Here is a 16,456-nt window from a genome sequence, read left to right as displayed (position 1 = left end):
TCCCACACAGCACAACTGAGGGTTGGTTTCATTTCAGGGTTTTTTTTTTTTTTTTGGAGTTTTTGAAAGTAGACATCATCAGATAAGCATCAGATTATTAGATTAATTTAGCTCATTAGAACTGCCTCAAGGGAAAAATCCTCTATCTTCTGTAATTCTACTGCATGGGTAGAGTATCACCATGATTACATAATGCAAAACCCTTTTTGCAGAGTAAACTTAATTATAGAACGCCAGAACTGAGAATTAAAAAGGGATGTAAAATAAGATCTGGATGAAGACCTCAAAGAATTAAAGTTCACAATAATTATTAGATTAGAGACACCTGTTTCAAATGGTAGACACTAATTTCGTTTTGCTTTGTTTTAACATGTTAAACTTCCTGGATTATGTCATGGTCATTTGGCAGAAGTCCATCATAAAGAATGAAAAAATAAGTAGACTGTACGTAGATAGAGCCAAATTTTTGTCCTGAGAACATATTTGTCTTTTAACAAGGCACTTGCCTGGGGATACTTCTTTTTTCTCTTGATATAAAAAGACATGGATAATATAAATTAATCTCACAGGGTGAAGATAGACAATTACTCCATCAGGTGGCTTATTCTGATTTTTTATATTTGTCATTTCTTCCTCTTGGAAGCATCCGCATCATTTAAAAGAAAAGATAATGTGAATATCATTTATTCTAAAATTCATACCTGTGGTTCTGCTTCTAAGTTGATTTTGAAAGGGTGAGCCTTCCCATCTTCAGATACCTGTGGAGACCATAAGCGAGCTTCTGCCCTGTGAATAAAAGAAATTTTGTAAACTCTAAATTCTAATGGTACTTCTGGTTTTAGCATAATTTAATCTACCATAACGTGTATGAAAATACTGTCGAACCTTGATAATTTAAGCAAAAACAATACTCCATGCTCCTTATTCTGTATTCTCCCATCTAATTTGTTTTTTGGGTACTTTTGGGGAAACTCGAATGGATAAAAATAGCATGGAGGACAACTATAGACTGAAGTTTGTGCCCCCCCCGCCCACCAAGTTCCTATGTTGCAACCTTACCCGCCAATATGATGGTTTTTGGAGGTGAGGTCTTTGGGAAGTAATTAGGATTAATTTAGGTCATGAGGTTAGAGCTGTCATGATAGGATTAATGTCTTTATTTAAAGAGGAAGAGACATGCGATCTCAGTCTGTGTGTCCACGCACCAAGAAAGGCCATGTGAGGAAATAATCAGGAACCTGACCATGCTGCATCCTGATCTCAGACTTCCGGCCTCCAGAACTGTGAGAAATAAACTTTCGTTTAAGCCACCCAGTCTATGTATTTTTGTTATAGGAGCCCCAACTGACTAAGGCAAAGACATTGTACAGTTTCTGGGGAGAGTAGGTCTGTAGTACCTGCAGGAAACAGTACAGGAAAGGAAGATTCTGGAGACATGACCACAGGGCAAACTCCCTAGGTTTCCTCTACTTTCCTCCCATCCTACCCAGGCCACCACAGGAGACTGAGTGGTGTGCCAGGGGGATTTGCTGTTGGCATCAAGGAAAAGAGCTTTATCTAATCTCATGTCCTTCTCATGTATCTGTTTGGGACCATGTGCTCCTAAGGGACTGTGTGCTTGGCAGGAGCATTAGTTATGCATAAATAGGGAAAGAGTCAATTTCACCCCTGAAATGGCAGATTGGCTGATTGATTGGGCCTTCTGAACCACAGCAGGGAAAGTTGGGAATATACTAGCAACAGGATAAACACACACTAACAACCACTATAACAAAACATTATTTTCACAATTCAGCTTCAGACCAGGCCTATGATGGCAAAAGATCAGGTTCAATTTCCTTTTTTTTTTTTTTTTTTGGTTAGAAATGTCTCATTTCTAACATTCTCACTGCATGTGCACGCTTACACCTTGTCAGATTCTTCTGGGCTGAATTCTGCACAAAACAGCCAAAGGCACACAGGCTCTTAGCAACCAGTTTTCAATATGCTCACATTCTGGCAAGTCAAGAGATTCTTTTAGGAGAATCTTTAAATTCCATTCCATTCTCTACCACATTTAGAACAGCAGTACCAGTAGTCGTGCTGTGCAGTGTTTCTGTAGACAGTACCTTTAGTGGTTCTATTTTCATAGTCAATTAAGAGGAAAAAGAATTCTTTTAGCCTCTTTCCTTATTCTGACATTCCAGAGAATTCTTTTCAGAAATAGTTTGTTAACAACTACTAGATTGACTGACATCAGTGAAGAACAGACCAAAGTGGCTGCTATACTAAAAAAAAAAAAGTCTGTCAAAATTCTAGGTCTTGTGAAACTCTTTCTTATTGGGAGGATGAAATCATTTATAGTTCTGGGTCGGGTTCTCCTGCAAAACAGATCACATTTTAACACCATTAATTAAAGAGCACCTGTCAATTTTGAGACACAGCTGGTGTGTTGCTGCTTTAATCCTGTCCTGTGCATCAGCATGAGTCATGGACTCTGTACCAAAGCCATCAATAGCCAGGATGACATCTCCAGGACATAGGTTAGCAGCTGCCGCCTTGCTTCCTGGAGTAATCTGGAAGAAATCATGGCATCATTTAAAAAACCAACATTCTGCAATATCTTGAGTTTTTTGCCTGACATTTATAATTCAGCTTGGTAATATTTTAAATGTTTCGCTGGGCAGGGAATTTTATTTTATTATTATTATTATTTAAAGATTTTATTTATTTATTTGACAGAGAGAGACACAGCGAGAGAGGGAGCACAAGCAGGGGGAGTGGAGGAGGGAGAAGCAGGCTTCTGCTGAGCAGGGAGCCCGATGCGGGGAGCCTGATGCAGGGAGCCTAATGCAGGACCCTGGGATCATGACCGGAGCCAAAGGCAGACGCTTAACGACTGAGCCACCCAGGCGCCCCAAGGGCAGGGAATTTTAAATCTAACTTAAAATAATTCTTAAATGATCAATTGTGTTAGCTCTATGTTTCCACCATGCTAAATAATTTTGTCTCTCACTAACCACATTTCATCTATCATGACATCTCTTATTCTCTTCTAAAACATCTTCCTTAACGCTCTGTTTTCTTTGTTTTAAACAAAGTAATTAATTCTTTAGGTTTTTTTTTTTTTTTTTTTTTTTTATCCGTAACTCCCTATTTGGGAGTACAACCTCACCACATTTAGGGAGCTTTTATATTTGAATTGAAACTACTGTAGCATTGCTGTAAGTAATGATCTTTAAAATTCACATGAAGGGGCATCTAGGATGTAGAAAACTGGAAAGAGAATCACTCCTGCAGTAATAAGAAGAAGCCATATAATACAAAATTATAACTTTTCATGAGCTATTCAGAGAGCTAAAGCTGCAGGGCAACCAACTAAGCCTGGAATCTAAGGAAAGACAGGTGCCTCCAAGGAAAGTCAAGATGTAAGCAACTTGTACCACTTGCATCAGAGCACAGAGGAAGATGGGGGCAGCATTTGGGTCATAGAGTTCAGCTAAAATGATGAACAAATCACTAAAGTTAACATTTAGAGTCTAGAACCCCTGGAGACTGCAGATACAAGAGAAGTTTGTATTTATACACAGTGTCTTCTCCATGAATGAAAAACAGATTGAACAAATAAAAAGCAACTAACAAGATGCTAGGTTTTAATTAAAACTTATCAGAAATTACATTAAATGTAAATGGTCTAACACATCATATTCTGTGTTTTAACAGAGATTGTCAAAAGTAGGTAAAAAAAGATCCAATTTTATGCCACATGGATCCAATTTTATACCCACATGGATTTCTCTTCTTTTCTTTTCTTTTCTTTTTTTTTCTTTCTTTTTGGCAGGGTGTGTGTGGAGGTGGATGAAAGGAATACTTAAGGATATGGGAAACATGGTTATTAAATGTTTAAAATATAGCAAATTTGAAATTATTAATTACTATGTTGGGTATTCAGTTTTTGATTGCTATACATACTCCTAATTTTTTTGGGTAAATCCCAATTATTTACAACTGCCTAATAGTCCTTACCTGGTCTTACCCTACCTACTTCTCTACTATTCTTGCTCCCCTCCACCCACTGTGCTATATTCCAATTTCCTTTCAGTTCCTCAAATACACCAAGCATGTACCCTTGTCAGGGTTTTACATGCACTGTTATTTTTGCCTGAAATATTTCCCCCACTCTTCACCCAGTTGCTCCTCTTCATCCTTTAGGTCTAGGCTTAAATGTCACATTCTCAAAGAGACTTCCCCAAACATCTGAAGTAACTTCTCCAGACCTTCCCCTCATCATTCTCCACCATTACATTTTGTTCATTTCCTTCCTGAAGACAAGTTGTACTTTAATGTTTGTTTATTTACTTGTCTTTGCAACTAGACTGGAAGTTCTTGAGGATATGTATAGTATTATGTATATTTCTAATGTGTCACAGTTTGTATTCCAGTATTTGGAATAAATGGATAATTGAAAATGAATGAAAGCGTTATTTAAAGCAGAGCTCATGAAACAAAAAGAGCTACTTCCTATATACCCAAAGATTATAGCTATTAATGTCAACCTATCGTTGTTGCATTTGCAGGTTCCTACTGTTTAGAGCAGAAGAATGCATGGGACTTGACTTAAACCTCAAACTGCTCCAGGAATAAACTAGATAGTTCCTAATATTTTACTTGAGGGTCATTCATTCATTTTTTTCTCTATTTGCTTAATTAATCTAGCTATCGATTCTATTTAACTTTGTGGCTCTAAGGGATAGCCAAGATTCATCTAAATGAATAAAATTGCGAAGGTAATAAATTCTCACATGTCTGAGATCTTCAGTCTAATCACCAAAATGTATATTGTACTCACTTCATTTCTGTGATCATCTCACTGTAGTGATTATGATTATTTTCTAATAGGAACAGTTGACAGAAGCTTGGTGAAGACAATGGGGATTATTGGGCACCTGGGTGGCTCAGTTGGTTAAGCAACTGCCTTCGGCTCGGGTCATGATCCTGGAGTCCCGGGATCAAGTCCCACATCAGTCTCCCTGCTCGGCGGAGAGTCTGCTTCTCCCTCTGACCCTCCCCCCTCTCATACTCTCTCTCTCTCTTTTTCTCTCTCTCTCAAATAAATAAATAAAATCTTAAAAAAAAAAAAGACAATGGGGATTATTATATCCCAGCCTTTGGGAGGCATTTCATAGCTGTTTTCCATTTGGAAATTCTCCCAAGCCCAGAACTGTTAGAATAAAAGTTTCCATCCCCACTGTGACTTGCAGGGATAGAAATAATCTTAAACTTTTAATCTCCTCTAGCTACAGTTTGTCAAAATCAGTACTATCTATTTTTGAACTTCGGAGACCAGAAGTCTTTTCTTTGAGTTAAAAAATGAGAAAGAATGGCTCAATATGTTTGCTTTTAAAACCTCACCTAGGTTTTCTAATATACTTAAATAGATTTGTTATATAATGCTCAATCTTGATTTAGAAAAACCTAACATCATTTTTTAGCTCTGGTTGGGATAAGTGGAAGGTAGGGTTGTGTGTGTGTCTGTCTATATCAATTTTAAACTGAGACATCTGGTGTGTGTTGAACTTTGATACTGAACTTCAATACTGAGTTTCATTAAGAGTATTAATACATAAATATTAACACTGTCTTATATTTACTCCAAATATCATATTTGCAAAGCTCTTCCTAATAATTTTGACCATTGCAACAACTTTAAGGCAAGCTGGATGATGAAGACTGTTTTTTCAGAAGAGGGTAAATGTCCAAGTAACCTGTGGCTTCCTACTAAGATGGGAACAGCTGTTTGGCTATGTCAGCAATGGTTTCAGAAGTCAAATAAGAAAGATAGTTGGGGAGGTCTTGGTGGCTAAGTCGGTTAAGTGTCTGCCTTGGGCTCGGGTGTGGTCCTGGGGTCCTAGGATCGAGCCCCAAGTCGGGCTCCCTGCTTGGCGGGGAGTCTGCTTCTCCCTCTGCCCCTCCTTGTGCTCTCTTTCTCTGTCTCAAATAAATAAATAAAATCTTAAGTAAAAAAAGAAAGGTGGTTGATGGTGATGCCAGAACTCACTTCTGATTTTGCTTTCAACCTAGTGATTAATGTCCTTGGATCTCTAAGGAGGGAGTTGATAAGAAAAAAAAAAAAAAAAAAGGATGGAGAGAGAAGAGAACATATGGTCCCCTCATTTCTTCTAGTTCTTAAGTTCAGCTAGGCTAGTAATGAGAAAATGACCACTAAATTGGTCTGGTTTTAGTAAGTTAAACTATCTGTTTAGACATAAAGATATATTTCTCAGCATTACATTATATTATTACTTTATTATGTTATCACTTTATGTTATTGCTCATAGTTTATTATTAACATTTTCCCCCAAATCAGGAGAAGAGAGAGCTACAATGAGGCAAAGAGTTTCTCAATAGAGTATTTATTATTAGGCTCATTGGAGTCTCAAATATCAAAAGCATTAGAGAAAACATTGAAAATAGTACTGCCATATCATTTAGACATGTTTTCAACTTCTCTAATTAGAAAAATCACATGGGGGCCCTTGCTGGACATAAAGACTCCCATTCTACTCTAGATGCCTGGAATCACAAATCATAAGCTCTAGGAGAGGACCTGGGGAATTTGTGTTTTAACAAGCACCTTGGATGATCTCTATTATTCACATCAACCTATTATTTGGGTCTGTTTGGAAAAAAATAATTTAAATCACAGATAAAGCATCTATAATATTCTACTTACTGGGGGAGACATGAGGGAAGCACAAGATATGGCCCTGGTGAGACTTTTTTTTTAAAGATTGATTGATTTGAGGGGGGAGCGCAAAAGGGAGAGGGAGAGACAGAATCTCAAGCAGACTCCCTGCTGAGTGAGGAGCCCGATGTGGGGCTCCATCTCATGACCCTGAGATCATGACCTGAGCTGAAATCAAGAGTCGGATGCTTGACTGACTGAGCCACCCAGGCCCCCCTGGTGAGACTTTTATGTTAAGAATAAAAATGAAATAGTTATGGACAAGTATACACTGAAGGGCTATGCTCTGGGGCATGGATCGAAATAGTGAGAAAGCCCATTGTTCAGTTGTTCTCTGTTGCCTACAAATAAACTCCAATGCTCCACCTGGCATCTAAAGCCCTCTAGTGCCTGGCTGTCATCTGCATTGCTAGGGCCATACCTCATGTCGGTTACCTCAGATCCTCTGCAAGTAGCACCCGGGCATTGATAGTTTCCTATGTTATCTGGGTGAATCTAATGCGCAGCCAGGGTTGAGAACCATTTGTGGTATTGTTATTATTATTGGCATTGTATTCCTGAGAATTATTATCTCACAGAATTCTCAAGACACTCTTTTAAGATGAGAAAACGGATGCTCTCAGAGTCTAAGAAACTTGCTTCGGGTCACACATCCAGTAAAAATCTGCATTTCCTCATAGGGCTAGCTCTGTAGCTCAAGCTCTTCCACTATCCTACAATGCCACTACTGCAGGTAATCTCTGCCCTGACTCCTCCTATCTCTTTGGCCATACTTTTCTCATGGAGTCCTGGACAGGTTATGTCATGGTAGTTTATGTACATGTATGTGCCTTCTCTTCTCATATTTGAGTGTCTCAGGGAGTAGAAACCTATTAAGTTATAATTGTATCCCCCACAGTGCCTTCCACATTCAGGGTGTTCTGCACTTAATAGATATTTGTGGGATATAGGACTGTTATGAACATATGAACCAGCATTTCCATGCAGACATCTTTGGTAGAATAAAATTAAATAGGTTTTCCCATCAACCTTCCTACTGCACTTGAATCCTGGTGAAGGATTGCTTTCAACTGTAAACACTTCTTTCTGAAAGCTCAAATTTCAAATATAGTTTATATTAAAGTCATATACTTCTCTATGTTCAAGCCTGCAAAACTTAAGAATACAGTAACATTTTCTATATTGGTACCCATATAGTGTTCTCAGTTATAGTGACCTTGGCCCTGAGTGTGCTCTGAATAGGAAAGAAGGAGGAAGAGGGGGAGAAGAGGCATTGAGCAGGAAAGGACATGTCAGCATCAGATGTATATAATAATCTTACATCATATACACAAAAGAAACTTGTACTTTATTCCAAATTGGACCATTTGTGAAAACAAACCGTCTGTAACTTGGCTCTGATGGTAGATCCACCTTCTGGGTGGTCCAAACACTTAAAAAAGAAAGAGACTCCTTAGAATCTTCTTGGCAGAAAAAGAAAAGCTGCTCACTTAGAGATGTGAACCTCAGATTTATTCTGTGAAATGTGGAGGCCAGTTATATATGGTGTTTGCAGTAACAACCCTTCCACATCCACAACTCAAATTTATATTGCACAAAGTATCACACACCTATTGCCTAGAAACCGTTTTCCTACAAAATGTGTGTATCACACCCCATTGCTGAATTTTTTTGAGAATGTCTGGTGTTTGGTTTACCTTACTTCTGGTGTCTTTTTTTTTTTTTTTTTTTAAAGATTTTATTTATTTATTTGACACAGAGAGAGAGAGAGGAATCACAAGTAGGCAGAGTGGCAGGGAGCGGCAGAGGGAGAAGCAGGCTCCCCGCTGAGCAAGGAGCCCGACACGGGACTCGATCCCAGGACCCTGGGATCGTGACCTGAGCCGAAGGCAGACGCTTAACGACTGAGCCACCCAGGCGCCCCTTCTGGTGTCTTTTATGATACAGATTCACCCGGCTGATTAATTGGATCGTAAATTATTTCTACGGTGGGGACACTTTGTCCTAATTTTGTGAATTGTAATTTCAATTGCTGGAGAAAGTTACATTTGTAAACCCCTCCCCCAACTCTGGTGGAGTAGAGGTCCACTGTCTAGGAGCATTTGCATTTGCAAAGTGTGAGGCAGGGAGGGAAGGTGATAGTTTGCAAGAAGACAAAAATTGATTTGACTTAAGGAATGTATCTCAGGAATTTTTGTGATATTAAGTTCAGGCATTAGTTTCTCAATTCTTTGCATACTTAAGATCTTATCTAAAACAGATCAATGAACAATAAAGCAATTCTCTTTTTTTGTTGTGGAATATCTTTGAGGATATAATCTGCACCTATTCTGATAATAATAGTTATATAAAAAGTGAAAATTTAATCAGTTATTCATATTGTCTATATTTCTGTAACACAGATGATGCTCAGCACTGAGTAGCCCCTAAATTTAAAATTCCTGCCTTAAGGGAGCATGGAATTTGTGGGATACAGATGTACTCAAATAACATCTGTGATACAAAACATGATGTAAGGAGAGGCTGTAGGGCAAAAGCTATGGTAATCAAACGGATGAAATGTTTATTATGAGAAGAAGCCTAGGGGAGTGGTATTTGATTGAGTTTCCTAGCAGAGGACAGTGGGTTGGGTGGGGAGGAGAAATCTGGAGAAAAATGATAGCGGGTGTAGACAGGTAGAGAAATCGTAAGTTGTCTGGGGTGGTGACACAACCGCTTATCTACAAAGCGAGAGGAAGAAAGGGAGAGAAAAGGAAGAGAGAGGGAGGAAATGAAGTTGGAAACATGAATTGGGAAGAGGGTGAAGGCTGTGAATGTGCTCAGAGACCACACATTTTATTGTCTCTAAACTGGTGTTGGCATTGAAGGATTTTTAAGAATGGGGAGGATAGAAGCCACCTAGCATTTCCCAAAGATGGCTGGTAAGAAATATGCAGAGTGAATCGGAGAGGGGAGACAAGGAGCTAGGTGTGAAGCTATAGAAGCTTGAATAGGGACAGTGGTAGGAAAAAAAGGAAGTGGTAGATCCTAAAGATAGAGAATCAATAGGACCAGATGATGATGAAGTGGTTGGCACAAAACACCTATTTGGAAAGATCTGTACAATAAACAGGTTTTTTTTGTTTTACACATGTAGACTTCAGAATGCAGGTTTTGGAGGAAGGTAGAACGAGTGTCAAGTTCTGTCCCACCTTTTGTGACCATCAGCAAGTTAGTGAAATTCTTGAAGCCTCATTCTCTCATCTGCAAAAAGAGATATTACTACTGCTACTCTTTTAGAATTATTGTGAGGTTTAAGTGAGTTAGTGCATATAAAGGGCTAAGAGACATTCATGGCAAGCAAAGGAGTACAATAATATACATACAATCTTACTCACTACCTTTTAATATAATACAACAATTATAAAAGTAATAGAATTTTACTATTTAATTACAACACTGATGATTAGTTTTGTAAAAGATCTTTTAGTCTTTTTACAAGTGATTTTTTACTGTTCTTATAATTTCAGTGGAAACATTCTCAGTTAGGTGTTCACTAAGACAAAAAGTTCAAGGGAATAGGCTTTCATATATTCAGCATGAACCTGTTATGTGAGTGGTTTGGAGGACACTTGGAATACAAAATAGTTGAATTTTACCTGCTATTCTTGAGTTAAATTAATTGAAAAGAAAAGGCATACATCACTTATCTTCATGCATTATTATTGAACTATGTCAAAATGAGGGATATAAATTAGTAACGAATTAGAAATTCAAATAAGAACTGGCTTCCCAAATAATAATTGTCATATCAAATACATTTGCCAATAATTCCTGTAGTCCAACTGCAATATGTAAGTACTGCTTTAAAATAAACATTGTTTATAATGTCAACAACTCAACATTTCAAACATAAGATTAATCATATTGACATGTTACATAGTAATAGCAAGGTATTTCTTTTATAAATCACTTAAAAGGTTTTGGTGACCAAATTATTTTTTTAGGATTTACTATAAATATGATTTATCCTTTGTTAGGATTCAAAAGCTTATTTTCCTTTAGTCTAAACAAAAGAAAACTATACTTCAGAAACTTTAGAAATATTTCTTAGTAGAGATAATGGAAACTGGGTTGGTAAATCCATAAAAGGCATTCATTGCTTGGCCCAGATCACTGAACCATTTTCTCCTTAATTTACTTAGGAACATTTTGGGAGTATGTTAGGTTTTCATGTCTCATACAAAAACACATGTCAGATGTGTTTATATGTTTTTGAAAAATGTAAAACAAAGCATGAAATGTTCCATGGTATGTGCATGTACAGTACATGTTTTGAGATATTTTAAAAAGACATTGGTTCCCAAATCTCATAGATATGTAAGTAGAACAGAATTTAAAAGGTATTGCCTTGTTCAGAAATCTGTATGAGTAAATCAAATTATAAAGCATACATTTATAAAATACAATATAAGCAGTGAGGAAAAAAAGAAAACGTAAGGAAAGTATAATATTCTGAAAGTTTATGCTTTTAGATTATGTTTAATATGCCTTTTATTGATAACTGCAATAACAATAATTTTCTATTAAGACAAACACTTGTGTTAGAAAAAAAATCAACTAGACCAACTAGAAATTTACTGACAGGACAGAAATCCCAAAATTTCCTTTTTCTTCTTTTCTTTTTTTCTAATTAGACAATACTCTAGGGAATATTAAGTAAGGAAAACTTGGCTCTTATAGTAAAGTACTGTTTTTCAGAGTTATTAGGCTGACTGGTGACTTTCCATCAGGTAAACTAAACTATGACGCGTTTTCTTTGTAGTTTGAGTTATAGGTGATGATCCCTAAGCCAAATTCCCAGCTTTGGAAAATATTTTTTTCAAAATGCCTGGAAACCTAGGAAAACACATTAGTAATATTTTCCCCGTCTGGGCTGATATGAGCGGTTCCAACTTGGCCGACCCAGGTTGTGCCCTGGGATCAGCACTGTGCTGAAATTTTCATCCATAGGAGAAAAGCGCTCAGGTGCGCGTCTAGCTCCGAGGAACAACCACCAATGTCAGTCATTCCTCCCTTCTTCCTGGGACCTCATTTCTTTTGTTCCTGAAAGGAAACGGGGGGGCGGGTGGAAGGCAGAAGGCCCCCCAGCCCTCGCAGCCTAGCCCCCTCTGAGCCCAGGGGAATCACGCTGTCAGTTCAACTCTCCTAGAAAGTTGCTGGGGACAGAGAGGATGCAGACAGAGACCACTGGAGCTGACTTCATAAACTCTCTAAGTTGCTCCGCATCCTCCCAGCTTCAGTTTGCCAAGTTGCTGCCGCCCCTCCAACTGTGAGCCCGACGCGGAGGACCCACCCAGCGCATCCGGGGCTCACTGGCCACTCTCCAATCCGGGGAGACCCGCCGCACGCCAGCCCCTCACCTGCAGCCAAAGAACGGAAAACACCTACCCTGGTGATGACCAAAGGCTGGTTGAAGTCTATGCCCCCCGACAGTCTGAAGCCCCAGGGCGCAGGGCCCGGGAGGACCACGTTCTGGGGCATGGTGCTCTTGGCGCGGCCTCGAGCCGGAGCGCCTTGGCTCCCAGGGACTGGGGCGCAGTGAGGGGCGGCCCTGCCCACGGCAAGTGTCCCCGAACCGGACAGCCACTCCACTCCCCAGAAAGTGCCCTGGCCCGGATTGCGGCCGGGGAGATTTATCCCCGCTCCCGAGTGACGTCACTGGCCTACCCTCCTCCCCACCCCCTCCCACCAAGGAGAGCTCCAACTTTGGAAGAAAGAGACGCGCCAGACCCGCGGGAGTTTACAGACCAACACCGGCTGGGTGCAGCCTCCCAGACCTTTCGGCGGGCGCTGGAGGAGGCTTCGGGTTACAACCCCTAGCAGTCTCTTAAAGTAACACCTGTCCTCCTGTTTGTCTTCTACTCGGAGCTCAGCAGCGCGCTCCATTCAAAGTTAAAAGCAGTGAAACCACAGCTTCTATGTTTCCAATTAAAATAAAACAAAAGCAGTCAGTTATTTAGCAATTTTGAGTGCGCTGATATTTACTTATTAGCTGTGTGACCTTAGTGAAGTTACCTAACGTCCTTAAGTCTCAGTTTCTTCATCTGTAAAACAGGAGTACTCGTTGTACTTCTCTCGTAGGCTTATACCTTGAGAATTCAACGAGCTCCTTCTGCGCGGTGCCTGGCACAGCATCAGTAATTATCAAGCGTTTCTGCAAGTAAGTACCTACAGTCACGTATAGTTATGGGTATATATAATATACATTAATACATATACGAATATATTCAAAATTTATTTTTTAAAAACAAAACAATGTAAAAGTGAAAATGTCATGCTCGATCCAAGGAACCATCTAAAAGTACACATGAGAAGATGATTCATCATTATACTCAAAATATAGTTTAATTTTGGGCACCTGGGTGGCTCAGTCGTTAAGCGTCTGCCTTCGGCTCAGGTCATGATCCCAGAGTCCTGGGATCGAGCCCCGCATCGGGCTCCCTGCTCAGTGGGAAGCCTGCTTCTCCCTCTCCCACTCGCCCTGCTTGTGTTCCCTCTCTCGCTGTGTCTCTGTCAAATAAATAAATAAATCTTTAAAAAGTATATCTATAGTTTAATTTTGATTGGAGCAATTGTCACCTCCCTCAAAGTCAGTCTCTAAAGTTAGTTTTTGACACATGGGAGGTGAGTGTAACAGAAACCTAGGAGGTGAGAGTGTCTTGTGTGGGCCTTCAGACAGAGGGAGGGTGCTGAGTGGAGCAAGGTGGTCCAAGAGGACCCCCAGACCAGATGAAAGCACATGGAGGAAACGCAGGGCAGGCATTCACTGAGTATCTCTGGGGTCCAGGTGGTGTGGTGATTGCTGTGCGGGTGTCACCTTACCTCATCCTCGTGACAAGTCCGTTAGAATGCTATTCTTATTCCTATTTTTTCCCCCTCAGGTGAGGAAATAATTTCTTAGAAGTTGAGTAGTTTGTGTAAGATCACAAACCCACGTTTGCCTGACATCCCTGTCTGCCTGGTGTAGGTATAAAGGTCAGAAAAGTCTTTTTGTCAGAAAGAAAAAAACCAGACAAGATATCTGGCATGGTGTAATTGCGATAATCAATCTTTTATACCTCACCTCACATCATTAGCTGGCTTATATAACCAGTTGATGATATGCTTTTTGTTTTCTGCCTTTTTACATGTCATTTTGGTGCCATTTAGATATAAGCAACATTTGTACAACATTAATATAATAGCTGATGAGTTCTTCGGGCTTTGCAGAGAGAATGGAGATCAGGGACATGAAATGGGCAGTTTTTCTGTATCCCACTGTTCCCTGAGGTCAGCAGGAAAGTGTTCAGAGGTGATTGTCAGAGTAGGAGTGGGAATAGCTGTGAGGGAGAATTCTAAGGAAGAAGCAGTGGCCCGACCCTGATCACTCTCAGATGTTTCTGCCTCTGGTTTGGGTACTATTCTAAGAAGTGCTTTCTGGATGACCCTTCCATGTATTTTCTTTTTATATTTCCCTTTTTTAAGAATTAGGATAGTAGAGATAAAAACAGAAGGACCACCTGAAAAAAAAGGGATTACGATAAACAATTTATGATTCTGTTAAATATGACTTTCATGATTATTGTTTTAAACCAGGTTTAGAAAGTTCTTGAACATTTTCTTTTTAGAGGAGGGTCAATAAAAATTGTTCATTCTACTCTTATATAACTGGGAAACTCTTGGTAAAAAAAAATCATCTTCTTAGTTTAATTCTCAAACCTACAATTTTAACCTTGAGCTCTCATCAATTTTCTGATCTTGTTTTTCTAACCACCTACTGGTACATATACAATCCAACCTGTTCAAACCCAACCCCATCATTTTCTTTAGTCACCTCAAGCTGATTTCCTGGTCCCTTTCAATGCCTTTCAATTTTCTCATTTCTGTTCATTTTTCTACTACTGTTCCAGGTTTGTAGAATAGATGCTGTAAATTTTTCCTCTTCTTTATTTTCTATATGCCAAATGTCACTATGTATTGTGGTTTATTCATTTGTTCGTTCATTCAACAAGCATTCACTGGGCATCTCTGACATGTCAGGCACTTGGAATGCAATGATGAATAAGGCCCACTTTCTGTCCTCTAGGAGTCAGTGATAAAACAAGGGAGGTGGAGATGTAAAACATGACCGCATTATGGGATAAGTGCTGGGACAACGTTCTATACACTGATGAAGAATGAAGTAATCAACTCTTTTTAGGGAAGGTACCAAGCAGTGTTTCCAGAAGAAGGGGTATTAGAGCTGGATTTTGACGGGTAAATAAGAATTTTCCAGGTGACTGGGAATTGAAAGGGGCAAAGGAAGGAGGACGCTCAAGGTAGAAAAGACTGTATAGGATGTGCGGTGGCAGGGAGGAAAGAAACAGATGGCAAATTAAGAAATGGCAGGTAACTTGGTATGGATAGATCTTATCATTCTGGGTAGGGACAGGAGAAAAGGGTCATAGTAGTCAGGGACCATATCAGAGGGATGTCATCTGTTACACTGACATTTTGATTTTATCTTATTGAGATCCTTTGAAGAGTTTTAAGCAACATGTATAATAATCAGATTTGCATTTTATAAACATCATTTTGGACATTGGGAGGATGAATCACAGTTGCAAGAGATAAGAAGCAGGGAGTCCAGTTAAAACTTACGGAGGAAGATGTCAATTTGGGCAGTGGGGGTGGAAACGAATGGGCAGACATGGGAATCAGGAAGGTTAATTGATGCAATCTGAGGACAGATCTCACATGGGGAATTAGTGAGGTTAGGTCATTTGGGTGGCTCTCAGACTTCTTCATTTGGGTATTATGTGAATGTTTGAGTTATTAACAAGGAGGAAATATATAAGAAGTATAGCAAGATATTTTTATTTTAATGAGGGTTTGGCAGATTGAAGCAGTTTTGGTAATGCTGGATTTGAAATACCTGTGGAATATCTGCTATATAGTATACTGATCATAAAACTAAAATTTGGAACCAGACTGCCTGAATGATATCCTTGCTGCATGATCTTGGGCAGATTATCTATCATCTTTATTAAAACGATGATTACCATAGTACTTGCCCCCTGGAGTTATTATGAGGTTTATATGAGTTAACAAGTACAAAATGCTTAGAATTTGCAGTTATTAGGTCTTTACAAGGTTATGTGTTGACTGGTTGATGAAAATGTTGTGACCAGAAGGTCATAGGAACCTAACCCTGTATTTCCCCTAGGAGCAATGGTTCAGTATTTGCTAATTTGGTGTTTGCGGCAGCTTTATAGAACATAACTAATGTGAATAATGAGAACTGACTATAATGTCATAGAAGTATGATGTGTATCATGTCACAGATGTAACCATGTGTGGTAGCCCTTCTCTGATGATAATTAAGGACACCCACAGCCTCCCCTGCTCACCTAAATTCCCAACCTCCCCATTTGGAGCCCAGGGTGAAGAGATTCATGCATTTATCCTTTTATCTCTTTAATTTGTTTGTCCTGATTGTTGGGAGTTTAGGCATACGCCAGTCTCTAACACTTGTTTTTGTTTTATTTAATTATGTTTAAACTTAAAAAAACCCCAGTTCATCTGTTCTCCCTTACCTCCCTACTCCCTGCCTCTGGCAATCACTAATTTGAGCTTGGTTTACTTTCCTTTTTGTTTCACTTTGTTTTGTTTTTTAATTCCAAATATAAGAGGGATCATATGGTATTTGTCTTTCTGTGTCTGACTTACTTC

General features: G+C 39.2%; 1 protein-coding gene across 2 annotated transcripts in view; it reads right to left on the bottom strand.

Moving 5' to 3' along the window:
* PDLIM3 (PDZ and LIM domain 3) overlaps nt 1-12,501 on the bottom strand; it is a 30,862-nt gene extending 18,361 nt beyond the window's left edge. Inside the window, exons 1-3 of one of the 2 annotated variants that reach the window (XM_032413632.1) lie at nt 12,155-12,501; nt 2,404-2,555; nt 702-786 (exon numbers count right to left, since the gene is read on the bottom strand). In XM_032413632.1, the coding sequence (XP_032269523.1) occupies nt 702-786; nt 2,404-2,555; nt 12,155-12,247 (330 nt within the window). In that variant the 5' untranslated portion in view covers nt 12,248-12,501. The remainder of the gene's footprint in view (nt 1-701; nt 787-2,403; nt 2,556-12,154) is intronic. The other variant, XM_032413633.1, reaches the window with a different exon arrangement.
* Nucleotides 12,502-16,456: the final 3,955 nt, after the last annotated feature.

This window comes from Phoca vitulina, unplaced genomic scaffold (assembly GCF_004348235.1).
Source record: "Phoca vitulina isolate PV1807 unplaced genomic scaffold, GSC_HSeal_1.0 scaffold15, whole genome shotgun sequence".
Taxonomy (NCBI): Eukaryota; Metazoa; Chordata; class Mammalia; order Carnivora; family Phocidae; genus Phoca; species Phoca vitulina.
The sequence above is the reverse complement of the archived record's forward strand: the minus strand, read 5'-3'. Positions and strand labels throughout refer to the sequence as shown.